The sequence below is a fragment of the Nannospalax galili genome, unplaced genomic scaffold (assembly GCF_000622305.1).
Source record: "Nannospalax galili isolate Female #2095 unplaced genomic scaffold, S.galili_v1.0 scaffold270, whole genome shotgun sequence".
NCBI classification, from domain to species: Eukaryota; Metazoa; Chordata; class Mammalia; order Rodentia; family Spalacidae; genus Nannospalax; species Nannospalax galili.
Window position 1 is genome coordinate 3,216,989 of NW_008330152.1, and position 26,394 is coordinate 3,243,382.

Here is a 26,394-nt window from a genome sequence, read left to right on the forward strand (position 1 = left end):
TCAAGACTGAAAACATGAGCAACAAAGGTCAGTCTAAATATTTAACTATCCTTAAAGGTACACATAACTGCCAAGCCTTGATTTGACTGCACTGGAAGTATGGGTCAGCATTTACTGAGCACAGCTAAGAATCCACTGATGCTTTCTAGAACCTGTGAAAATAATGGTCTTTAGGCTAACTTTTCATAGGAGTCCTTGCTCAGGACCATAGGAAGCAGATGTTAGCTGGTCAGATACATGCTGCTATACCCTTTCCTTCCTGATAAGGGAGTCTCTCAGTGGGCTTGCAAGTCCTGGTGCAGTCATCTCTCACTGGCACCAGCTCTCTGGTAACTGCTGCTTTGAGTTGGTCTGAAAGCATACAGAACTTATTCCTTTTGTAGTACTGGGGATAATAGGACCATGTACATGTTAGGCAAGTATGGAGGAAGTAGGCTCCTAGCCCAGGATAGCTAATTTCTAGCTCTGGTAGTCTTGATGGTCTATTATAGTAGGGAGAACCTGGTCAACCCTGCCAAGGTCATGGATTCCTTATAGCTCTCTTCAAGCCAACCAGTTCTTGGCCCCCTTTTGCTCCAGGTTGCCATTGTCTCAACACAATCCTGCTGGGGAGGCAGTAGGCTAGCTTCTGTGGAGGGTAGAGGCTGCCTGACTCTCCCTTGCACTTTAGAAGTAGATATATTGATCAGGCTGTAGGCTGTCCCATTGACTGGTCTAGTCTACATCTTGTCTTCCTAGAGCAGACCTGTTGCAAATGCAGACTGACAAGCTTCAGACTTTGCTGGGGACAAGGCTGGAATTTGCTTAATGTTCTGATCTCAGAAAAACTTATGCTGTCTTAACTCCAAATACTGAATAAGGGTGTGGCACTGCAGACATCATACTGCCCAGTGAAAGCACAAAGCAGAGCTTCACTTAGGTGCCTTAATAAGATGGGACTCTGCTTTTACATGCACAACACACATGGATCCTTACCACAGAGCGTGGTTATTTGGGAGGGGCGATGAGTTTATTCTTACCTCATTTAAACCTGGAGTTATAGTTGGTGCGGCAATGAAAACAACAAAAGGAGCAAACTCAGCAGTTCTCAGGACCTTCAGTGCCTGTGAGGAAGAGAAAGAGGCTTAAAAGAAGAAATAACTAATATAACATGCAAATGAGCCAATTAATAAGCTACACAACTGAAAAAGTCAAGGCCTTGGTTCAAATTTTTGGCAAGGTATTATTAAATGTACCAACTTCATAAATAATATATATTTTCTTCTAAAGGATGGACAATAGTTATCACAAAATAAAAGTTGACAAAAAGTTGACTGGACATTTTTGTTAGGAATCTCACAGCTCAACTGGATTTATTTTTCTCGGTAAAAGTTAATGCTGACTATGTTGGTTAATCTTCGTTTAAACCTGATGATTTGTCAGAGCCTGAATTTTAATTGAAGGGAAATGAATTTGGGGGGAGACTTGGACCTGTAGGCTGGCTTCACACTTCTTGGGAACCCACTTTATCTCATTTCAAACTGCAAATCGCTAACCCAGGAGAGCAAATCCTGGGCACTGTCACTATGTGGGCTTAGTTCACACTTATACAGACCTTCTGATGAAAGGCTCCCTGAATCTCAGGGGGGAGAGGCCTTGCCCGAGGCAGGAATCATAAAGTCCTACCAGTATAAACACTGTGTGGCTGTGGGCAATGCCTTGGCCCATGAGAGAACAAGGGGGAAGGACCTCTGGGATCCTTTCCAGTCCCCTTCCAAGGCATGGCAAACCTGTGAAAGGGACTAATTTCTGAAGATGTTTGGCAAGGCAGTTATGAAGTACTGCAGGAGTCCACTCTGAAGGGTCACTGTTTTCATTCTTCCCTGGGAGGCCATGACCCTCTCAGGACAACGCCTACCAAATCCAGGTACCCAATACACTAACACATAAGTAATTCAAAGGCATCAGGAGTAAATATCTTGCTGCTCTATATTTAGTTTAATTTTAGTTTCAGTTTTTCTTTTTGTTCCTGAGACAGGAATGTACAGGCTTGCTCTCAGACCCATGATCTTCTTGTATCAGCCTGGGGTTACAGGTGTACACCACTACACCAGGCTTGGTGATCATTACACAAGAATTGAACATCTCTATTTTGTTAACTAAATATTTTAATTTTTTTGAGACACTCACTGTATAGCCCTGGCTGGCCTGGAACTCTATGTAGACCAGGATGGCCTTAGACTCACAGAGATCCACCTGCCCCTGCCTCCCAAGCACTGGGATTAAAGGCATGCACCACAATGCCCAGCTTTTATGTTGCCTTTTCATTGATATTTACATTGTTTGCTTTTCCCCTAATTCTACTGTACTGTCTTTAGCGTGGCTTATACTGAGGGCCCTTAGACCAGTTCCCTGCCTCTAGTTTTGCTGCTTTTCAATGCATATTTCAACCTGCTCCTAGAATGATCTTTCTAAAATGTAAACTTCATCCTTCCCCTCTAAACCCTTTCAACAGCCCCCCATTCACTGTAGAGTAAAAAAGCATGTCCTTCAACATGAAGGTCAGTTCCTATGTTTAACTTCTTCAGACTCCTTCTATCTGACTCTCTTCTTCAGACTCCCACTATCCTGAGTGGACTGGCTTTACTGAATGACTTTCAGTTTCAGAAACGGCCCAACTCTTTCTGGCTTCTTGGCCTTTCGCTTGCTGCTTCCTCTACCTGGACTTCCCATCCTCCCTTTTTCCCATTATCCTTTCTGTGTGGCTGAGTAATCCTTCAGAACTTAGTCTCTGGAGAGTTCTTTTATGATACATGGTCTCATGTAGCCAAGAATGACCTTGAACTTCTGATCCTCCTGACTCTATCTTCTGAGTGCTAAGATTACAGACACGCGCCATCATGCCAGTTTTATGTGGTGCTGGGGATCCAACTTAGGGCTTTATACCTGTTTAGGCAAGCACTTCATCAACTGAGCTCCATTCCCAGCCAAACTTTGAACTCCTGATCCTCCTTGTCTCCACCTTCCAAGTGCTAGTGCCACCCATACCTGTCAGTTTCTCGGAAAAGTTCTTTATGAGCCCTGAGACCCTGTTGTACGCTCCTAAAGTCACTGGGAACACAAGTCACTGGGAAAGTTTGAGGTCAAGGGCTGTGTCTTGTTCACATATCGCTCTTATACTTGAAATGGCACACCATAAACTGCCTTTAGGATTCAGTGAAAAGGTAAAAACAGTAAATCTAATATGTACAACATGAATCTTGTCTTTTGAAGCAGGTCTAACCAGAGAGCTGGCTGCTTTCTTGGCACCTTTGAGCACATAGGCTTGTAAGAGAAGATCTGATATTAAAGAGTCTCTTTCTGAGTATAAGCCTCACTTGCACTAGGGTTCTATTTCCAGACTTTGGTTGCACACTGTCTTCTGGTGGGTTAGGGAATCCTGGCCCACTGTCTTCTCTGCTCAAAATTCTTACTGGTCAAGTCACAAGTTCAGAGTCCCCTGCTAAGAATGCTTTCCACACCTGTACACATTCACTTTGCAAAGAGGTGGCTGCCCATTTTGTTGCTAATCTTTTGTGACTGACGACATTATTAAGGAACAGACATTGGGAAGAAGCCCACACATGACCCAAATGAGCCGAACTGGGATGCTCAGTTAGAAATGTCCACTTTGTCATTATCTTGAGTCTTTGCTCCTTCCTTCCTGTGCTTGGGCCCCAAGGGTTTAGAGGGTCAGGCAGAACACAAGGTCTCTCATCACTCCCACCTCAGCTCTCTCTCTCTCTCTCTCTCTCTCTCTGGCAACTGAGATGTGGAAACATCTAACTTGCTTCTCTCTCTGAAGCATCCCTGAGTGCCAGATGTAAGTGCACACAACCTGTATGTGGAGCAGAACTCATAGGACACTGATCATGAACCCCACACAGAAATGGTTTCTCCCTGTCAGCTCTCCACCCTGCTAGCCAACCAATCCTTTGAGTGCTTTCAATTCTAGCCTGCCATCATGTTACTATACAAACAAACATGCTCCTTGGAAAACACAAGTTTAGCTCGTGTAGACACTGTCCATGTACACACTATGCAGAGCCCTTAGTCTATATCCACAAGGAGGGCCACCCCATACTTAACTGTGTGAGACCCTCAAAGTTCATCACATTGCCAAATGCTTCTTGTGCCTAAGCCTTAGTCCTTGATCTGACCCCATCCTCTTTTTGCCCTAGCTGCCAGGAAGTTCAGAACCGAACTTAATGCTTATCACAATAACTACAGCAGTTCCTGTGGTTAGCATATTTTCTTCTCTTCCTTTTCATGGCCTTCTCTATTTCTATCATATATTATTGTATTTTCCAAAATTCTAAGACGCCTCAAATCCTGACTGCAATTTTCCTGTCTAGCAGACCTCAGCTTCAGCAGTTACAACATATTTCCCAATTGTTTTTAAGTATCTCTATCCTCATACCCTGCTCTACTTATGGGTCTCAAATAGGTGCTGTTTTAGGTCCAGGTACAGTTGGGCTGAGGTTCAAAGTCATTTAAGGGACAGGAAAGGGAACTGCTTATATGGATTCCCCTCCCTCAGATGGTTAATAACTGAGTTAAATATGAACTCTAAACCTTTGGTTTAAGGTGAGACACAAATTAATTAATATTCACAGGAAAATATTTCTTTCTGAATGGGAGGGGGCATGATGAGGGAGGAGAAAAAAGGTAGGGAGAGAGAGAGAGAAAAAGAGAATACACGCATGCTCTAGAAAGATCACTGAAAACACATTAGATTCAAAGAGTTCATCTATGTATGACCAAGAATTAATCTCACATTACCATCTCCAAGGAATAAGAACTCATTTGACCCAAGGACCCAAGTGCAGGTATCTGTTAGACTACTGCATTTGTACAGTTAAGGGTATACAAGGGCAAGCAGCTCAGTCATTCTTGTACACAAATCCAATGATTTAAGGAAGAGCACAGTGACCCCACTGAGTAAGCAGTTTAACAATATGGCCTCTGGTTCTTGCTTTGTGTTTTGGTACTGAGGATGGAACCCAGGGACCTCCTGTATGCTAATCAGCACCCCTACCATTAATCTATACCCCTAGCCCCTGGCTCTGGTTTTTAAGTCTAGATTCCTAATTAAGCCTGGAGGCTACCTTTCTCTCTTTGAGCAAAAGCAAAAATAAAAATAATCTGCTATTCTTCTTATTTTTAAAATACTTTATTATTTTTATTTTATGTGTATGAGTGTATTGCCTGCATGTATGTGAGTGCAGCCGTGTCGTGCAATGCTGTGGAGATCAGAAGAGGGCTTCGGATTCCCCCGGAACTGGAGTTAAGGACGGTTCGTAGCTGCCATGTGGATGCTGGGACTCGAACCCAGGTCCTCTGCAAGAACAGTCAGTGTTCTTAACGGCTGAGCCATCTCTCCAGCCCCATATTCTTATTATTTTTTGAGATAGGGTCTGGCTATATAGTCCAAGTTGGCCTGGAACTCACTATGTAGTCCAGGCTGGCCTTGAATTGATGATGCTTCTACCTCAGCCTTCTGAGTGCTCAGATTGCAGGCATACACAACTATGCCCAGGAAGTTTAACTTTTTAATGCTTTAAAGTGGAAAATCATAACAAAGTCAGAATGAAAAAATCATTATAATAACTTCTGATTACCTGCCGGAGCAATTATTCTACAGGTTTTGCTTATTGATATTGATTTTACTGCCATGTAGCTTTATTTCCATGATAAATGAACTCTATAGTTCTTGTTTTTCAGGTTTCATTACCATATAGATTTTTCTAAATGTTTAAAACAATTAGGGCTTAACATTATACACAAGGTGGGTCACTTTGAGGATGCCCAGGGTTACCTCTTCTAGAATGGCACAATGAAAGGAGGTTAAGATTTGTCATTAAAAAAGTAAAAGACCCAACAGAATTCAAGTTTAAGCCTGACTTTCAATTGGCTAGAAAACCTTGGTTGATCACGATTACATTAAGCCTTGTTTTCTTTTTCTAAGGAAGCAGATACCGACATCATTTCATAAGGTTACCAGGATCAGGTGAAGAGTAATAATGTGTGGCAAAACACAAAGCAGTGTAAGACTGTAATCAGTTGCTGTTTTAAAAGAAGTCAGGTTATTGGTTTATTTTTTCTAGTTTAATCATTTCTATGGCCCTCTAGGTTTAGAGTTGGACCACAACATCTTCTTATTTAATTTAGTATTAATGCTTAAATTTGGCCTTAATTGTCTGAAATAAATCAAGGTGGCACAGAGCATTAGACCTGCTCTAAATAAGCTGAGCACCAGTGTTAGGTGGCCATTCAATGGGCCACATACGAGAGAAATGGCTTCAGCTGTGGCAGATGTGAGAGGATTCAAAAAATGCCACAAGGCACTTTCCCTCTTTTGGACAGTGTCTGAGGTGCATGCAGGAAGGAATTTCATCCTCACCAGCTTGTCTTCTTAAGAGCATTTTTAGCTCCTGGCACAGTGCTTGGCATATTAGTGCTTAGTACAAGTGTGTTAAATTGAACTGTCTGCGAGATACAGCAGAGGCCTCAATCTAATCAGCTAGGGTGGGAACAGGGCATGGAGGAAAGTGTTCTAAGAACAAGGCCCTGCCCGAAAGTAAGTCGTTCATGGCCACAGACATCCTGAATGCAGGATGAGGGTGGTCCCCAGCCCTAGGGAGAGTGGGCTGAGGGCAGGGAGGCCCAGGGGAACCTTGTTGGTGCAGACTCCACGGGTATCCCAGCCTGTGCTGCCTGTACACAGCAGCCAGCCAGGAGTCTAGGCTGGGTGGGAGAGCCTGGGACCAGAACGGTCAACCAGTCCAACTGTGCGCCAGATGGTCCTGGGCCATCCCTGTCCCCAGGGCCACAGGCCCATAGAGGCTCAAGTAGAGGCCAGGATGCCTACAGTCCACCCTCAGGGGCTGGTGGAACTGAGAGATCACAGTTGTGAAGTGGGAACAGGAAGCAGGAGAGGAGTGCAGGTGAGCTCATCCAGCAGTCAGGGCAGCAGGGGTCAGTGTGCCCGGCAGGCCGGGTAGAGGAGGTGCCGGGCCAAATGCAATGGAGAAAGGATCTGCTGTGGACGTCCTGATGAGGTCGAGAGATGGGTCTCCCGCTCAGCAGTGCAGAGCAGTGCATGGCTGTGCAAGGGCAAGGGGACAGGGAGAGCTGGGTGCTATGAGTGGAGCAGCAGCGGCAGCAGCGGTGGTGGTGGTGGTGGTGGTGGTGGCGGCGGCAGCGATGGCAGCGGCAGCAGCAGCAGGGAAGGCAGAAAGCCCTTGGAAGTGGCCTGCGGTAATGCAGAGGGATCTGAGGAGCCCTGCAGCCAGCATACTGCTAGAGACATTACTACCAGCAGAAAACGACGTTCAGGTGAAGACCAGTGTGGAACCCAAGGAGAGGATGTCGAAGACCAGGACCAGGATTGAGACTTTGCCTCTAGCCACCCCTGGCCAGAAGATTTTTCCAATCCCTAGTAAGGAGGGATTAGTAGTTAAACAAAGATCAATCTGCGTTACACATCATCATATTTAGTTCTATATAGGTCCAAGTTAATCGCTACGTCAAGTAAGCTACAGTGTTTACCCTACTGTTGCGCTCCTCCCTAGCCCCTAACCAGATCGTACTGCACTTTCCAACGTTCCAGGTTCAAGAACCCCATGAGGTGCTATAAAAATGGAAATGGATGATCCCAGTGGCTGTGAGAATCTTGGAGCCCAGAAACTGAGCCATCAAGTCCCAGGTCACATAGTCTCCTGGCTACGCGCAGGCTTTGTTCTAGGTTTGGAGATGGCTAGGGGACCAAGTCTCATGCAGTGGCCCTTCAACAGGGATCTTCCCTGCCTGGGACAGGCACATAAGCCTACTGATGAAGCACAGCCTTCTCTACAAGGGGCATGCACTACATGTCAGCAGGTGGTACACCAATTCTGTTCTAAGTAATAAAAAGATTCAGGGTATGGATCCATCTTAGAAATGGCAGATCTGAGAGTCACAAGAGTGCCCAGAAGCCTGTCCTGTAACCTCCCCTGATGTTGACAATTCCCAAATCTTTCCCCCTGTGCTTTAAGTCCCATTTCTATTGGCCTATACTTGGACATGAAAAAACAGCTTGTCAGCAGTTTTGTTTTGCTTGTGCATGCTAAGCATGTGCCCTACCAGTGAGTTACTATGATGCCAGCCCCTATGATATCAAGCCTTTGGCTTTCTCTTTCTCAAGTTTTGACATTTCTATTGTCTCCTGCATAAGACTTATTTACAAATCATTTAACCAATCATCTTTGTATTCAGCTCCCTTTGGGTCCTCTGCAAGTTCTCTTTATCTCTTCTAGTTTCAGCTCAGGTCTAGGTGTCATCCTCAGCTAAGGAAACAGCAGAGGCTGAGAGCTGCCTCGGTTGGCTCTTCATCCCTGCTCCATCTGACACTGGGGCTCACACACACTTGCCTTCATTAAGGTAGGGCTATTTTACACCCAAAACCTTAGGATCCATTTCTTACAGGTGATCAGAGTAAGATGTTGGCAGATGCTCTGATGGTCCAGCGTGAGCCACACCAGGAGGGCAAACGGGGCTGCTGTGATAACAAAGTGCCAGAGTCTCATCCTGAGGTCAGATGAAGGTAGGGTTTCTGGCAGGCACAGACCCAAATGGGTACTTCACCGAGCCTCTGAGTATGATAAACTGCGTAAGAGAATAATCTGCTTCTTAAATGTTATGTTGTGTGTACTGCTGAGTCCAGCGACTGTTCTTGATTAATGCAGTCTTGATTATCGAAATTTTCCTGAGGCTCAGGAAATTATTATGTGACCCATGACTTTCTGATGGCATTTTGGATTTCAGAATCTGAGCTTATCAGCATGCAGGCAAGATAGAGTGGGTTTAGGGTGGCTAGACATTACCTGAGGCTCCACGTCCAGAATTGCAATCAGCCCCTGCTCATGGATCTTCCGAATGGTCTCCAGTTTTGTCCCGTACATTGCGTCCTCATGGCTGCCGTACTCCAAGTACTCATTATTTGAGATGTCTTGCATCATTTGGTCATGGGAGACAAAGTAATAATTCTTGCCATTTTCTTCATCTTTCTTTGGAGGTCTGGTTGTATCTGCAGAGCCATATGTCATGAGACGTTGTTTAAAGGCTGGGTTGATGAGTTACATTCCCAATGGACCTAATCAACTCAATTCCTTAACATATATTATTTTATTATATGTATTTATTTTGGGGGGGCTGGGGATGGGACCCAGGCCATTATGCGTGCTAGGAAACCCCCTCCATTGCTTCTTAAAAGCTGTAGCTTAAGCCAGGCATGGCAGCATACACTTGTAAATCATTTGGGAGGTGGGGCAGGAAGATGGCAAGCTCAAGACCAGCCTGGGCTACAAGAGACCTTGTCTCCACCCCCCCCAAAAAAAACAAACCAACTCTTGAGATTCTTTAGAGTGTGTCTCTCTCATATCCCCTGTTCCCCTCTCTAGTAGCTTTGTAGAAGCAATTCACAAACCATATTTATCTGTGTATAGCAGCGTATCAGTTGTTTGGTTTGGTGACTATTTCAGTGTTGTAAGATGCATTTCATCCCTTTATGGGACACTCCAGGAGAAAGACATGAAGTGACCCAAGTCACTTAAATTATTATGTGCTTTAACATACTTGGGTCTTGTATAGAAGAAGAAAGAAAAATAATAAAAGAATGGAAAACCACATATGACTATTTAAATTTAAATGGAAACAGAACTATAAGTTGAGTTCCTTAGTCTCACTAGCCACACTTCAAGGGCTGAAGAGTCACAGTTTAAATATTGAAGACTATCACTATTACAGAAAATTCTCCTAGATAATGCTAGTCTATATTACTTCACAAATGAGAATGTTAGAAAACAGCAAAAGGCAGGCATACCATACTGAAAACATGATGGCCTTAGGGCCACCTGTGGACTGACACTTCTGAAACTGTGAGCCAAAACAACTCTTTCTTCTTTTAAAGTGTTCTTTCAGGTATTTGTCATATCAACAAGAGTCTAACACAATTGGTTTTTAAAACTTTTATCTTTATCTCCCTTTCTCTCTTCTCCTTCCCTTTCCTGATTTTGTTCTCACATCTTTCAATTTCCTTCCCTCTGTATTGTTTCCTTTCTTTCTTTTCTTTTAACTGAATTTTTGTGATTCTTCATACCATATAGTTGAATAAGGTCAAATTTATGCTTCGCTTTGCTAGATACATGGATGTAAGCAGATAGGGAATGGGGAATTCCTCCCTTCCTGCTAGACGATTAAAACTGGCAAGTGTCACAGTCATCAAACTGTGGACAATTTAAAGAGGAATGCTTTCCCCATTACACCAAAGGCTGAAGAAGGCATACTATTTTCAGCTATCTAAGTAGTTAATGTATGGTACATACACATCTGGGGTAAAATAGCTGAGAGATCAGACATAGTTGATGACAAAGGTAAGAATAAGCCTTAAAACTAACCCAATCAGCTGGATATTTAATAAGTAGAAGTTCAGCTGTTATGTGATCATGAAAAACCAAATGGAGCCAAGTTCACTGTACTCATGATATAGATGTAAGAATCGAAAGAATATTTCAAAATGTTTTACCAGAAAATTGCAGTAGCACCAATTGCAGTGATACTTGATACAGTTTTCTTATGTTAATCTGTGATCTTATGAAGCCCCCTAGATCTCTGAGGTGTCCACTGACCTTGCTTCAGGAAGGCTTCTGGCACCTAGCAGGAAGGAGCCAGTCTTGACATTTTCTCCTACTACTCTTTTTTTGTTCTTGATTTTTTTTGAGGCAGGATCTTAAAATGTAGCCATGGCCAGTCTTGAACTTACTATGTTGCCTAGATAAGGCTTTAAACTTGCAGGGATTCTCCTGCTTCTGTTTCCTGAGTGCCGGATTATGCTATTATTATAGGTGTGTGCCATCATGCCTGGCTACTTCTGTAGCTCACTTCTGCCTACCCTAAACAAAGATCTAACCTCTAGCTTCTGAAATTGAAATGGTAACCTTTGGGAATAATGATGCTAACAATAAAATGTCAGGTCAGATAGCTACTACTTATCAATCATCTGTTAAGGGCTTGATACACAGATTCTTGAACCCTTTTTACAACCATGGAATTACTTCATTTCACTACGGAGGAAATGAAAGACAACAAGAGGTTAAAAATATGAAATAGAAAGGTAAGGGGATTAAAAAATATTACAGATTTGAAATTCCTCAAAAAACAGCATGTTGACTGGGCTTAAAAAGTGCTAAGAGCTGGGCGTGGTGGTGCACACCTTTAATCCCAGCACTTGGGAGGCAGAGGCAGGCAGATCTCTGTGAGTTCGCAGCCAGCCTGGTCTCCATAGTGAATCCAGGACAGCTGGGGCTACAGGGAGACCCTGTCTCAAAAAGACCAAAAAAAAAAGTGCTAAGAAGCCAATAATGTAGATGTGATTAAGGAAAACATGGTTGTATCAGAGAAAATTATAAAACTATTAAAATTTATTTTTCTGAAGACTGATTTATTTAGGCAATGTTTATGAATACTGTTGGAAAAATGAAGTTACAAACAAAATGGATGAGACTTCCTATCCCCACTCTAAACACATGCACATTGTACATATGTTTTCATTAAGAGAGGCCTAGAAGGGTATTAAAACAAGTATTTACTGTAGTTATTATTTGGAAAACGAGGTTGGAATTGCCTTATTTTCTTCATTGTTTTTGCTTTGGGTTTTACAAATTTCCTACAGTCATCAGTGAACATATACTATTTTTATAAACAAAAAACCCCACATAAATTATCACACTAATAAAGTAATAGGAAAAATAGAATTCAAAGAGATTGCTTACGTGGAATAGGGTATGCAAACCGGTCTGGGTGCTTTGTGATGAGGGTGTTTTTTATATGTCTTCTCCCAACACCATGTGCACCTACACCATTTTTGAAAAGAAGGGTAAAATTGACAACTGTTACTAACATTTTAAAAAAAGTTTTGAAGGTGAGGATAAACAAGCTGCTGTATATAGCTAAACTTACCTAATAAGACTAGTGTTTTCCTTTTGAATGCTGGCAGTTTCACTACTTCTTCATATGTGACAAGATCTAATTGATCAAAAACTAAAATGCAAAGATTTAGAAGCAAGGTAAGTTGATAGAAAATGGACATTGCATGTAGATGAGTTATAATTTTACTGGAAAAGCTAAATTACAGTAAGACCATAAATCCTGCTTATGATACCTAGCTTACTTGCAATTTAATACATATTGCCATTAGCAGAGAAAGTTTCACTTTTAAGCCCATGAAAATGCACTTTACAACCAGGAACACCCAAAGATAGGATGAGTACATGCATCAGAGTCCAGTTCTAAAGGATACTGAAGGCTGTTTTATGCAGTATCCAGCAAATCATTTGAATTCATTCAGAACCACATGCTGTTCATATTTGTACAATTCTAAGACATCAGCAATACTACAAAGAAAAAGTCTATGGACAGTGATCAATATGAATAGAGCGTGAACGCAACTGAAGGCAACCAAGCAAGGGCCTGCTCAACCCCTTTCAGAGATGGGTGACAAATGTGTGCTCAGCTGGTTTTATCACTCTTTTACTGCTTTTTTAAAGCTGAAGGTGGCATGCTAGAGTCTTTCAAAGTCAAGTTTTATAAGGACTTTACAGGCCTTTAAATCAACATTCCACAAATTCTACTGTAACTCAAATATCTTCGATGGCAAATTTTGGGTTTTTACATAGGGAAACATGCATTCCTGGCTCTTGAACCATGTCAGAAATTATTATATGAGCAGTTGTGTGATAAATCAAGAAGAATGGGATGGAAAGTACTTTGGAGAGTCTGAGCTCAGAAACCTTTGAGAAAGGGGAGTTCTTACTACAAAGTACTTTAAAAATCTGTCTCTGAAAACTGTCTCTTTAAAATTTTATTTTATGTGTATGCGTGTATTCCCTGCATATAGGTAAGTGCACCCGTGCCGTGCAATGCCCGCGGAGGTCAGAAGAGGCTGTTGGATCCCCTGGAACTGGAGTTACGGACAGTTGTTAGCTGCCATGTGGGTGCTGGGATTCAAACCTGGGTCTTCTGCAAGAACAACCAGTGTTCTTAACCGCTGAGCCATCTCTCCAGCCCCCTGAAAACTGCCTCTTAACAATATGATTATAAGAACAATTTTAAGCTATATGGGAAAGTTTTCTGAGTGAATGACCATTGCTGTTGAATTTCAGCAGAGTCTGATTCTCATACACATTTGAAAATTCTCATGAGAAGGCTAATGCATCCTGTAATTTTTTCCCCCATGGGCATACCCAATTGTTATCAAGTACACACTAAATTTTCCTCTTTTCTTCAATATAGTGAGTTCTCCCAGCATTTTAGAGGGAGTGAAATAATCCAATAAAATTGATTCTGTGGTGTAATGATGGAATCTGGGATGCTTTGTTGAATCATTCAAAGAACTTCTGTTCCTTCAAACAATATGGCCAAATGACTGCATCAACTCAGTCCTCCACATTGGTGATCTGCCCAAATAGCAAAGAACTTAAGATACCATGGAGTGTAATAGATCATAAACATACAAATGAACAAAAAGCATCATTCTCAAAATATATATAGAAAGAAACAGAATATGTTAAAATAAGGATTAGTGCATATTAATGGGTATTTGTGCATTTGTTTTCTCTCAATAATTTGAGTAAAAAAAATCTTTAGACCATATTCTTTAGCAATAGCCTAGATTGGAGAAATGTTTTCAGAATGCCATGCTCACAAAATTATAATGAACATGAGATTCCCTGCGGTAGAGTTAGCTCATCGTGCTGCGGTGGTAACGGAATGATAAGAACTGAAAAAAAAAAAGCAGGAGTGTTTATGGCACTGCTTTCTGAACTGAACCTACTGCTTTATGAATGATATGTCTATCAAGAGAAAGTATGCTGCTTATGGAAGAAGTGCATCAGCAAACTGACGTGCTTTAATCTACACAAATAAGTGCTTTATGAAAGAGCAAGATGAGAATGACACAAGCTTTCTAAAAGGTACACACATCTCTCTCCCTCTACAGAGCCCTAACCCGAGTCCTGCTCACTTAAGACTTTGTCATTTCCTAAAAGCACATGAGTTAGATAATAACAATTAACACACCACAAACGAATGAACAGACATGTTAAACATTAGAATCTTAACTATGAATGAAAAGCATGAAGAGGTTACTGTGGTCTAAATAAAACTGTCACATGATCAAAAGGGTTGCAAAATAATAAAAAAGGATATTTAAAAATAAGAGATACAAGGAATATTAGAAAATTACTTAAAGACTGAAATTTTAAAGGGGTTAAGTTGCTTGCTGATTAAAAAAAAGGACTTAATAAAATGAAATCATCAAAAACACAGAGGCATAGTCATTCAACAGGTTACTTACATGCACAGAGGCCATTGGGAGTGAGACAGCATGAAAAATGTACAGGGGTCATTGAAATATGATTTTTCATATATTAGTAAAATAAAAGTATAATAAGCACAAAATAAACTTTATCATGCAATATTCTAAACACAAGGTAAATAAGTCACATTAAAAAAACTCACTTTAATATAAATTCAATCATATCCTTATATAAAAGCCAGTGGATTTTATATGCTAACATATGTGTAGAAATTTATTTGGGAATTATAAAAAACCCTCTTCAGATAATAATGTAAGGAGCCTCTTGCTTTTCACTTTGTGCTTTCCTATACTGTTTATAATTTCTAATCACATGTGCCTATTATCTTATTATTATTATTATTGTTGTTATTATATTTTGTGGTTCTGGGCATCAAACCCAGACCCTTGCACATGGTAATAAAGTGTTCTACCACTGAGCTGTATCTCCAGCCCCACTTTCATTGTTTAAAGAAATGCCAACAGGTCAGTGAGGTTATGGGCCACTTTTCTTCTTCAGAGTTATTTGTACCTAAGGAAGAAAGGATAGTTTTGAAAAGCTAATGACTATTTGTGGTTTTAAGCATAACTGAAACACATCTAGGGTGGCATCACAGAAATTCTCTAAGTTCATATGTATATCCTGGTATTCTCGGGATACTTAGGTATCACTGTTCTGGCTTCTCACAGTCAAAAAAAAATTAAAAAAGAATTTCTGAACTGTAAAAAAGTTTAAATTAGTAACTTGATCTAAAAGTGACTTTTGGAAGTCTTGGGGCTGAGAAGTCCCAATGCCTCAAGACCACAGTTCTTCTAGCAGCGTGACAATGCTTTTCGGAACAAATGCTTTTTGTACCAAATATGGCTAAAAATCTTAAGTGTTTTCAGATAATGCATTTGCTGTGAATACTGCACATACCGTACTCAGCCTATTCCCAAGGATTCAAAAATATTGTCTGGCATACTCTGCTTATATTTCTCTGATTTCCTGGTAAGCTACTCAACACTCCAGACACTCAAGTATTTAAACAACTGCATTTTAAAGAAGCTGTTAACACTGAATCCTTGTCTCAGTTTGAAAAGCTAGACATTCCTTCAAATATTATAAAGAACTACAGTTAAAAGGTACAATTAAGCTGGGTGTGGTGGCGCACACCTTTAATCCCAGGACTTGGGAGGCAGAGGCAGGCGGGTCTTTTTAAGTTCGAGGCCAGCCTGGTCTATATAGTGAGTTCCAGGACAGCTGGGGCTACAGGGAGACCCTGTCTCAAAAAAAAAAAAAAAAAAAAAAGGTACAATTAAAAACTAGTAGCATCAGGCCAGAGTGTGTACTTCATGCCTGCAGTGGCCAGGCAGCTGATATGGCTGAATGAAGTGAGTCAGGGAAAAAACAGGGGTGGGTGGCTACAGTGGGTACGGGGGAATGAATGTTCCTCCAAAGGCACATGAGCAACCCTGAGTCCCTAAGAAAGGAAGTGGCTTTGTGATGCTGCATTCCCTATTTGGAAGTCCGAAACCCAAAGTTTTATGTTATATAACCTGATTTTCAAATGTGATATAAAATTATACAAATAAATTTATTTTTGGATCAAGCTTAGCTAATAGGCTGCCACTTTGAGATGTTAGATGTAGGCTCCACTGTTTGCACAGAATTCTGCTTTAACTACACATTGGGAATTTTCTGATGACAGAAATGGAAATAGTTTTGATATTATTGTTTCCATAGTTTGAGCTGTTAACAAAGTTCCTATCCTTTCTTTTTAAAAATATAAGCAATTTCCAAATCTGACAATAAGGTTTAGATTTCACTATCAGTATATGATGAATTCTCAAGGCTTGGAGTAGATAGTAAAACATAGGACCTTATTTTAATTTACGGTGTCTCAAGGTAAGAACAGAGTGTGCCACATTTTATAATCAACTTCCAAGAAATCCTTCAGAAATAGTCTGATCTGTGGCCCCTGAGCCCATCTGGCTAGTAGGTGGTGTGAAAGACCATGTATGATATTTCCAAACTTTTCAAAGCATCTGCCTTACCTAGACAGAGGTTAATAGTATTTGCTTTTTACACTTTTACAATTCTTTATATAGGCAATATAACACATTATGAGAAAAATTCATCCTTGCTAAAGCAGGCAACTGATAAAACACCAGGCTTCCAAGCTTCCTGACAACTTGGTCTCTTGTAAAGTAATGAGAAACAAATGGTTCTGGACTTCAGGATAAAGAAAATGGAGAAGTTAGTTGATGAAGTGGAAGAACCCTGAAGAGATGCTGGCAAAAGGAAGGCTTCATCAGGCAAGTGTATTTCAGAAAGGCCAGGATAAAAGCTGGGCACCTCCTGACCAGAGAAACTACAAGAAGAGCTCACCTCACTCTGCAGGTGAGGAAGCCAAACAGCAGTATTATGACCAGAGAACCACAGATAAGTATAAACACAGAGTTCTAGAAAGAAACCTAAGCGACCCTGCAAGGGCTTTCCTTCTAAGGAGCTAAGACTTTGTTTCAGTGGAGGGCTCATGCACAGGGACAAACACGGACAGGTAGAACAATCCCTCAAGCATGACAAAGAAGGCTCGGATGCCCAGAAAGAGGTCATTGGTTAGGAAAATACTGAGAATAACACAAGAGTAGTGGTCCTCCGTTCTCATGTGACTAGAGATGGTTTATCCTCGTTTTTACATTTATGAGAAGTTAGACAAATGGTTTGGAATAGGAGGTGGAAGGCCAAATGACAGAGAAAAAAAGCAATTGTACTCTTTTTTAAATCAGGGATGATGCTTTTCAACCTTGACAGGCAATGTTTCCCAGAGAGCTAAAGCCTGAGACATGGAGCAGTGCAAGAGTACTCAGCTTTTCCACAATGATACCTGTTTGTCAGGCCCAATGATGAAAGAACCATAGATCCAATGAGTTTTAGAATTACAAAGGACAGCCTTGACTGGTTAACAAAACTCCTTGGTTCAAAGGCCTCAGTAGCTAACTGATGTCACACACTTCCTCAGGTATGCTAATTTCTGGTCTCTTTGTTTTGTTTTGTTTTTGAGACCTGGAACTCACTATGTAGACCAGGTTGGCCTTGAACTCACGGAGATCCACCTGCCTCTGCCTCTTGAGTGCTAGGATTGCCTCAGGCTGCCTATTCAGTTTAGAGGCACATCTGCAGGACTGGTATATACTACCCACTGGGAATCAGAAAATGGGCATGATGAAAGCATCACAGTTATGTCCTGGTGCCCAAAGGACAGAAAATATGAACCATGGAAATCAGTGGCTGTTAGACTGAATGCTGATTCTCTGGCAGAATTCTTAAATGAATGATTTCACTAAGTGTCAACAGTTAGAGGCCCAGTTTTCTAATTAATTCACTTAATTATATCCTCAGAGCTGAGTTAAAGACTACTGGCAAATTGAATACTGATGTCTACATGCCTTCCAATTAGTAGAGTATAAAATTAATGACATGCTGACAGACTTAACCAGTTATTTGTTTGCTTTTATGTTTAAATTAATTTTAGTGCTATCAGTATTTATTTACCACTTAACACTGAAAAATTACAAGTTGAGATGGATAATTTAATTTTTCATTATGATGCTGGGATAGAACAGAGTCTTGCACATGCTAGACAAGCACTTTACTGCTGAGCTATATTCTTAGCTGATACACTTTTCATATTTAGCTAATGTGAATCCATCTCTTCGTGAGCTCATTAGATTGTATTAGTCTGGCAGAAGCATATAGAAGAATAGAAGAGAGAAGAGAGAAGAAGTAAAGACAGCTAAGGAAAGTTGACAATAACTGCTGACATCTCAGGTTAAGCAACATTCTGCTGGTGCTGTGTAGTTTCCCAAACAGTGCCACTTGAGTATAACTTGACAGTTGCTAGATTCTGTTTAGCTAGTCTGCTTTAAATATTTCTTCCCATCATACAACAAACAAAAAAGCCATTGAGGCTAGAGTTCTGTAGTAGTACATATAAGAAACAAATGACGCATTTAATTAGGAATAAAAATATGTATAATGTAATTGATGGGAAGGGAAAGATTTCTTATTTTAGTGAACCATTTAAGCTTAACCCATGTGGACATTTATTCATTCTATACTACACAGGATTTCTAAAGTGCTTACATTTAATTTCTGATTGAGAAATGAGAATTCAGAAGTTCTAAAAACTTTTTCCTAGTATATTAACATTCCAGAGACAAATAAGCTTTCCATATTTGTCAAAAAGCATACTATTGAATTGCATCTGTATGACTGGATTCAACTGACTTTTTTGGCCACATGTTTGATGTTTTGGAACTATTTATGAAACCTTGGGAACTAATCTAATGCCAATGTCAGGGCTTTTAATTCCTCAGAAAAAGTTCCTTTATAAAAGGAGTCACATTGAGAAGTCATTGAAATCAAGCAGATTAACATTTTCTTTCAGTTTAAATGACATCCTGAGTCTTCTGGGAATTCAATTGAAAGAGCTCACTACACTTTCTTGGTATGTACCTCGGTTTAAAAATATTATTTATTTTTATTTTATGCATATGAGTGTTTTGTCTGCATGTGGGTGGGTTGTGCAATGCCCATGGAGGCCAGAAGAGGGCGTCAGTTCCCCTGGAAATGGAGTTACAGATTGTTGTTAGCCACCACGTGGATGCTGGGACCCAAATCTGAGTCCTCTGCAAGAGCAACTAGTGCTCTTAACCACTGAGGCATCTCTCTAGGCCCTGCATGTCAGTTTTTAACAAAAGAAGTAAACCTTGTGATTCAGATGAACCCAAACCTCTATACAGATAAAGGGAAGAGAAGGCCTAGACGATGAGGGTCTAGACAATGTCCTTGGACTTTTAGGAACTTGGAAACGGTATGAGGGAAGACAAATAGTTACAGAAACCAACTAAACCAAGTTGATATCCATGTCACTCTTTCAAACCAGCCACAGAACCCTTTACAGCACAGCCGTTCTGTGCACTGTTGTCTTTAGATATCTGTCATGGGTCCATATCCAAGGGCCAGGGAGAACTATGAGGGAGGGTTATTCGCTCAAGGCCAATGTCAGTCAGAGAGGAAAGGATCCCCAAGGATTCCGCACACTCTCAAGCTCTCAGTTCTCAAGGAAGGACTTAATGTGTTGAGTTCCTTTTGTTGTAGAGGGTACTATTTCCAAACAGCATTTTTGTCCTAAAAAGTACAGCTCTGCAAAATATCTGGTGAATAACCAATATATTATTAGTTGGAGACAGGTTTCTTAAAGCTTTTGCAAGTTGGTGAAGGTTTCAGAGGGTACAATGTTTTGGACAGAGAACTCTGAAGACCAAATGGCAATGTTATATCTACTTAGGTCTTGGAGATGTTTAACCCAGCCTCAGAAACAGATGTACTTTCTCCTACCTGCATTGTGCTTTGCCAAATATTTATCTTTGTACTGCTTCTTTTTCTTGCCAAACCAAGTACAGCTGGCTTGCTGCTCTTGTTTGGTCTTCTCCATGGCAATGCAAGCTACTCGCCTAGTACACAAAAAAAGAAAGAAAGAAAGAAAAAACCCTCAAAGTTAATGCATGGTTTTATGGTGAAAAAAGGAAAAATTCATTCGAAGGCAATATAAACCAGCATGAGTATACTCATCACAGTCATTTAAATCACTCTTAAAGCCTGTTCTTTGTTTTTGGGAGAACTTTCTAGAAATATTTTCAAATCATAGGCTTACGGTAAAATTCTATTGTGTTTTTGAGCCCACATTAGCTGATAAGGGTCAGAAATTTCAACACATGGTGTTAAGATTCAGTACAATGATAATGAGTCAAGACAGGCCTGGTATGCATCCTGGTTTTGTTATTCATTAGCTGGTATTGAATGCTTAGTGCTTAGTGTTAGGCACATTGTCTATATGAATTTTCCATGTTAGGCACATTGTCTATATGAATTTCCCACTTAATCTTTCTAATGGCACACTGAATTGCATCATAAATTGCATGCAGATGAAGGGACTGAAGGGCTGAATTTTATACAGTTTTCCTGAAAACAACATAGGTAGAAAGTAGAACAGGGAGGGTTTGGATAGAGCTCAAGACCTAAGTTTGAATTTTTTTTTTTCCTTCTTGCTGAAGATTTATTTTATTTTCAATAAAATATTTTTTTTTAATTAGAAGAAGCATTTCATTACAACAGCATTAACCTATTCAATAACATTTTTCTGAGCTAGGGTACATCTCTTTCAAAATTGGTTGTACATTTTTAGGTTTACAGATGAACTTGAATTTTATCTGCAAGTTCTTGAGCCTCTCAGAGCTTCTCGGATGGATGTTGTAGACTATTAGGATCAAAAAGGTCATGTCCCAACAATAGCGCTAAGCACGCAGTACATGTTAAATAAACAGCACTAGTACGACATCATAATTCAATTTAAGGCAAGGAAACTGCTCTAATGAAATTGTGTTATCACAAATTATAATTAATTTTTTTCTTTAATGGTATTTTTAATATCTTAAATCTTTCATAGTCTTTAGAGAGAGTTTGCAATATGGTGGTCTCAAACTTTATAGTTTTTCATATTTTGGTTTACTATACTAGAAATAATTCTTGCTTATAGTATGAAGTAGGAGTCCAATTTCCTTTCTTTTTTTTTGTCCTCAAAATATATACCTCATTGTTCCAGCACTGCTGTGCAGTGCTATCTCTGTTACATATAGAGCAGCCATTTATGTATGGGAGTGCTTTAAGAGTGTCTTTCTCTTCAAGTTGATTTATTTGAGCATCTGTAAACCCAGATTTTATTTCAATTACTATACCTTTATGAGTTTTAGTATCTGATTGAGAAAGACCTCTTTCTTTAAGAGCATCCTGGCTATTCCTGAATTTGTACATTTCTATGGACCATCGTTTTCTGATTTATGTGGTGCTGGGGATCAAATCCAGCACCTTGTGTAAGCTAGGCAAATACTTTTGCAACTGAATGACCTCCCTGGCCCTTTTAAAAAGAATATAGTATTATAGGGGCTGGGGAGATAGCTCAGTCAGTAAAGTGCTTGCAAGAGGTCTTGAGTTCAAACCCTAGAACCCATGTTAAAAAAAAGATGGGTATAGCAACACACTTGTAATCTCAGCACAGGGGAGGTGGAGCCAGGCAGATCCTTGGGGCTTGCTGCCAGTAAGAGATGCTATCTTAAAAACAAGACGAACGGCTCCTAAGGAATGACACATGAGGCTGTCCCCTGGCTTCCACATGCACTCATATATATATATATATATATGTGTGTGTGTGCATCCCCACATACCCAAACACGTGTGCGCGCGTGCACACACACACACACACACACACACACACACAAATATAGCATCGTGATGTTGCAGGTAATGCATGGCACTTAAAATTTTATTTTCTGTTCACGGTAAATAGGAATAGAATTGATTTTTGTATTATTGACTTTGTTTCAACAAGTTTGCTAAACTCTCACATCAGTTCTAATCCTTTATCTAGATTCTCTTTAATTTCTTTGTTTTGCAACAGGGTCACACTGTCTAGTCCAGGCTGGTATCAAACTCCCATCTTAACCTCCTGAGAACTGGGATTACAGATATGAACTACCTTGCCCAGCCTCCAAACTTCTATGAATCATATCACCTGCAATTTTTTCTCTTTGCAATAATGTTAACTGAAGGTCAACTGTAGATATCCTCTATCAAGGAGATTTTCAATTCATAGTCTTTAAGAGTTTTAATCATGATTACATGTTGGATTTGATAAAATGTGTTGTCTGTCTGAACCTATAGATATGATCATGTGGATTTTCTTCTTTAGTCTGTTAACATGGTAGATCAGGCTGGTTGATTTTCAAACGTTGAAACAGCCATACATTCCAGAGTCATGGTCCTTTATCCTTTCTTTTTTTCTTTTTTGTCTTTTTGAGACAGGGTCTCCCTGTAGCCCCAGCAGCTGGCCTGGAACTCACTATGTAGACCAGGCTGGGCTTGAACTCACAGAGATCCACCTGCCTCTCCCTCCCAAGTGCTGGGAATAAAGGCATGTGCCACCATGCCCTGCTGGTCTTTTATCCTTTCTATTGCTGGATTTAATTTTCTAATTTCACTGAGAACTTTTGCATGTGTGTTCATGAGGGTTACTAGTAGGTAATTTTCTTTTCTTGAATTTCCTTTATTTAATTGTAGGATCAGGGTAATGGTGGCATCATAAATAAGTAGGAGTAATGCTTCTCTGTTTTCTTAAAGAGACTGTCTCCCAAGTCTCAATCTCACTATTTATTGAGGGTTGCAATTATTTATTTGTGGTTAGAGAGAAGAAATTTATTGGGAAATATCATGAATTTTCTGTGACAGCATCAAATTCAATCTCAGCAGAATCTTTGCTCAGGGGATTCTTCTGGCAGAGCTCAACATGTGCTAGTGTTTACAGTCAGAGTTTTTCTGAGGGATAGGATAGTTGGAAACATGGAACATGTTGTTCTTTTTGAGGCAGGGTCCCCTTGTAGCCTTAGCTGGCCTGGAGCTCACTATGTAGACCAGGCTGGCCTTGAACACACAGAGATATGCCTGCCTGCCTCGTGAGTGCTGGGATTAAAAGCGTGTACCACCACACAGGGCTGTGAAGATTTTTTTTGACAGTTTTAAAAAGACAAAATTCTGAGTGTATGAAGCTTATGTTATAATGTGTAGAGAGTCTTATTATAAGTGTTTTTATTTTTTCTGAGACAGGGTCTCATGTAGGTCATACTGGCTTTGAACTCACTATGTAGCTTGAACTCTGCTCCTTCTGCTTCCACCTCCCAAACACTGTATTTCAGGTATGTGCCATTAAATATTTTTAAGGCTAAAACATCAAAATAGCAATTCTTAGTTTAAAAAAAATTGTGGTGTGGTTACATTTGGTGTGATGATAGTAGAATGAAACTGACTTTTACCACTCAGGAAATTAATGCTATTTTTCTGGAATTGCCTCATGGCCATCTGCAATCTGCCTTCCTTTTACCGCCATCCTAACCACTGCCACCCTTATGTAACCACCACCACCCTTATGTAACCACTGCTACTACATAGATTGGCTGGAAGCTTCCCAAAGTTTCTGTGAGAGGACAGCATGTCCTCTTTTTTGGCTTGGTCTTTCACTTAACACAATGATTCTAGGTTTCATCATATTGTTGCATATATCCATAGGTGACTCCTTTCTATTCCTGGCAGGCATTCCATTGGATGGATGTACCACCCCTGGCTTTTTCATTTTCCTACTGATGAAATTTTCTAAAAGTCATTCTAATTGGTGTGTGGTCACTGAGATTTTAATTTTGTTACTGCTTCTCTCCCTCTTGGAGGTTCCTTCGGTGCTTTTCTAAATCTGTTATGTCATTAACATTTTTTTTTGTGTTCCCTAAAGATGTATCCATCCAGATATCTATGGGTTTTTTGTTTTGTTTTGCTTTCTTTTTGCTGGGGGATGAACCTAGGACTTTGTACATGCTAAGCAAGTGCTCCATCACTAAGCTATAACACTAGCCCCCTAAAGATAATTTTCAAACTTATAACTGATTTTTAAAAAATTTGGTAATCCTAATTTAAAAATCTTCACCTCCTAATTCCAGAACAGGAAGTGGATTTGGGTTTGTCTTTCTGTCATTTCTGCTGGGTCTTGTTTCCTCGTGTGCTTTGGTGATTTGGTCTTGATGGTCAGAGCCCTGGAGAAAGTTTATGTGGGGGTTAGGATGAAGTTGAATTTAAGATAAAAGTGTTTCCTTCAGAAACTTTCTTTTTTATTTTTACTTTGTGTGTGTCTGTGCACATATAGAGGCCAGAGGTTGGCATATGTGTCTTCCTCTATTGCTTTCTACTTTTTTTTTTGGTCTTTTTGAGACAGGAGACAGGGTCTCTTTGTAGACACTTGAACTCACAGAGATCCATCTTCCTCTGCCTCCTAAGGGGATTAAAAATGTGTGCCACCATGCCTAGCAGCTTTCTACTTTTTTTAAGGTAAAGTTTCCTCCTCCTCCCCCTCCCTCCCTCTTTTTTTTTTTTTTTTTTTGGTCTTTTTGAGACAGGGTCTCCCTGTAGTCCCAGTTGGCCTGGAACTCACTATGTAGACCAGGCTGGCCTTGAATTCACAGAGATCCACCTGTCTCTGTCTCCCAAGTGCTGGGATTAAAGGTGAGTGCTACCACACCCGGCTTAAGGTAAGATTTCTTATTGAACTTGGAGCTTGCCTTTTTAGCTAGACTGGCTGTCCAGCAAGATCCTGAGATCCACCCATCTCTGCTCTCCAGCAATGAAGCTAACAGATGCACACCACCATACCCAGCTTTTACATGGGTCTTGGGGATCTAAACTTAGGTCCTTAGACTTGAGCAGCAAGCATTCTACCCACTGAGCCATATCGTCAGCCCCTCTGCAGAGACTTTCTTTGATCTTATACCAGAGATCTGGAATTATTAGTAAGGAAAGGGGAAACCTCAAAGGAAGTGCATAGCTTGAGTTTCTCTGGTTGCCTGGGTGCACACGTGTACCTCTCCATTCAAGGTAGACTGGTGGCCACACATTTTTCAGATCGGTTCCCCTTTATTTTCATCTTTGGCACTGTCTAGTGATCAAGCAGCCATCTCTTCAGTCTCCTGATTGAAGGAAAGAAAGGATATCTGCTCTTTTTTATTTTAAGACTGGTTTTGCTTTGTAGCCCTGGGTGGCCCTGAATTGACTATATAGGCCAGACTGGCCTCAAATTCACAATTCGCCTGCCTTAGCCTCCCAAGTGCTGGGATTACAGGTATATGTTTCCATGACCAGCCTCTGTTTGTTCTTATCTTGGGGCTATCAGTTTCTACAGCCCTAATTAACAATGTGGGGAAAGTATCCTAGCAGATTCTCCATGTGGTTTTGGACTTAGGTTTTCATCTTGGCCCTCTGGTATATAATAGCAAATGCTTTCTTGGTAAAAATGGGGTAACTTGGTACTCTAATAATTTGTCTACTTATCACTCTGATGAAAGGTTCTCATAGAAAAATTGGTTGCTGAGTTCCCCAGTATCCTTTGAGCTATTCAGTGCTTTCAAGATCATCAGAAAAACAAGCAAGCAAGCAAGCAAACAAACAAAAAACTCCAAAACCAAACCAAAATAAAACCCAAACTCTTTTTTTCTGCAGTATTTTTGGTCTTTTCTTTTCAGCAGGAAGTTCGAGGTAAATAACCTAGTCCTGGAGTAAGCAAAAGAAGATGCAAATCTACTTTTTTCCAGGGCTTCTCAGGATTCTTCCAGAGGACTAAGAGCTCATGATTTATAGGTCATGTGACAAGGGAGAAGTCTGGAATTCACAAAATTATTTCTTTTCTTTTTAAACAATTTTTTTTTTTTGAGATAGGTTCTCACGTATCCCAGGCCGGCCCTGAGTTTTCTATATAGCCAAGGATGACCTTGAGCTTCTGATCATCTGCTGGGATTATAGGCTTGCAACTATCACACCTGATTTATTTAGTCCTGGGGATCAAATCCAGGGCTTCATGCAAACTAGCAAGTATTCTATCAACTAAGCCAAATCCTCAGCCCACACATAATTATTTTGAATAAATGCTTATAATATATGATAGCTCTCAAGAATACGTTTTGTAAAATCAAAGTTTCATTCACAGTAGCAGCATCCAAATATCTTAGAAAAATGCTTTCCTCCTGCTTATGCTAAACTGTTTCCTGAAGATCAGACTGAAAGACAATGCCAGATGGCAGGCTGTTGCTTCTCTGTTTGGGCCCACGGTTCCCCATGTGTAACATGATGCCATCTGAAATCCTCCTCCGCTCCAACAATCTAAATTTAAGAATATTTTTGGGAAACATGGGATAGCTGAAAGAGGCAATCAACAAAAGAGATTAGCTGAGAGAACTCTTAAATAGTGAGAAAAATGGATAAAAAGACAGAAATATCTATTGACTTAATATCTTTGGTTCCTTTTAATTAAGTTAAAATTTTTTTAGGGAGAGTGGCAGAATTCTAATTGTTG

At 40.4% G+C, this 26,394-nt stretch overlaps 1 protein-coding gene across 6 annotated transcripts in view; it reads right to left on the minus strand.

Moving 5' to 3' along the window:
- Positions 1-26,394, minus strand: part of Cask (calcium/calmodulin dependent serine protein kinase) — a 430,362-nt gene that overhangs the window by 7,578 nt on the left and 396,390 nt on the right. For 3 of the 6 annotated variants that reach the window (XM_008843151.3, XM_008843142.3, XM_008843135.3), the window contains 5 exons: positions 19,797-19,912; positions 12,016-12,081; positions 11,829-11,909; positions 8,883-9,085; positions 1,020-1,103 (listed from right to left, as the gene is read on the minus strand). In XM_008843151.3, coding sequence (XP_008841373.1) covers positions 1,020-1,103; positions 8,883-9,085; positions 11,829-11,909; positions 12,016-12,081; positions 19,797-19,912 — 550 coding nt within the window. Of the gene's footprint in view, positions 1-1,019; positions 1,104-8,882; positions 9,086-11,828; positions 11,910-12,015; positions 12,097-19,796; positions 19,913-26,394 lie in introns of all 6 variants that reach the window. The other 3 variants (XM_029568448.1, XM_008843085.2, XM_008843127.2) reach the window with 1 other exon arrangement.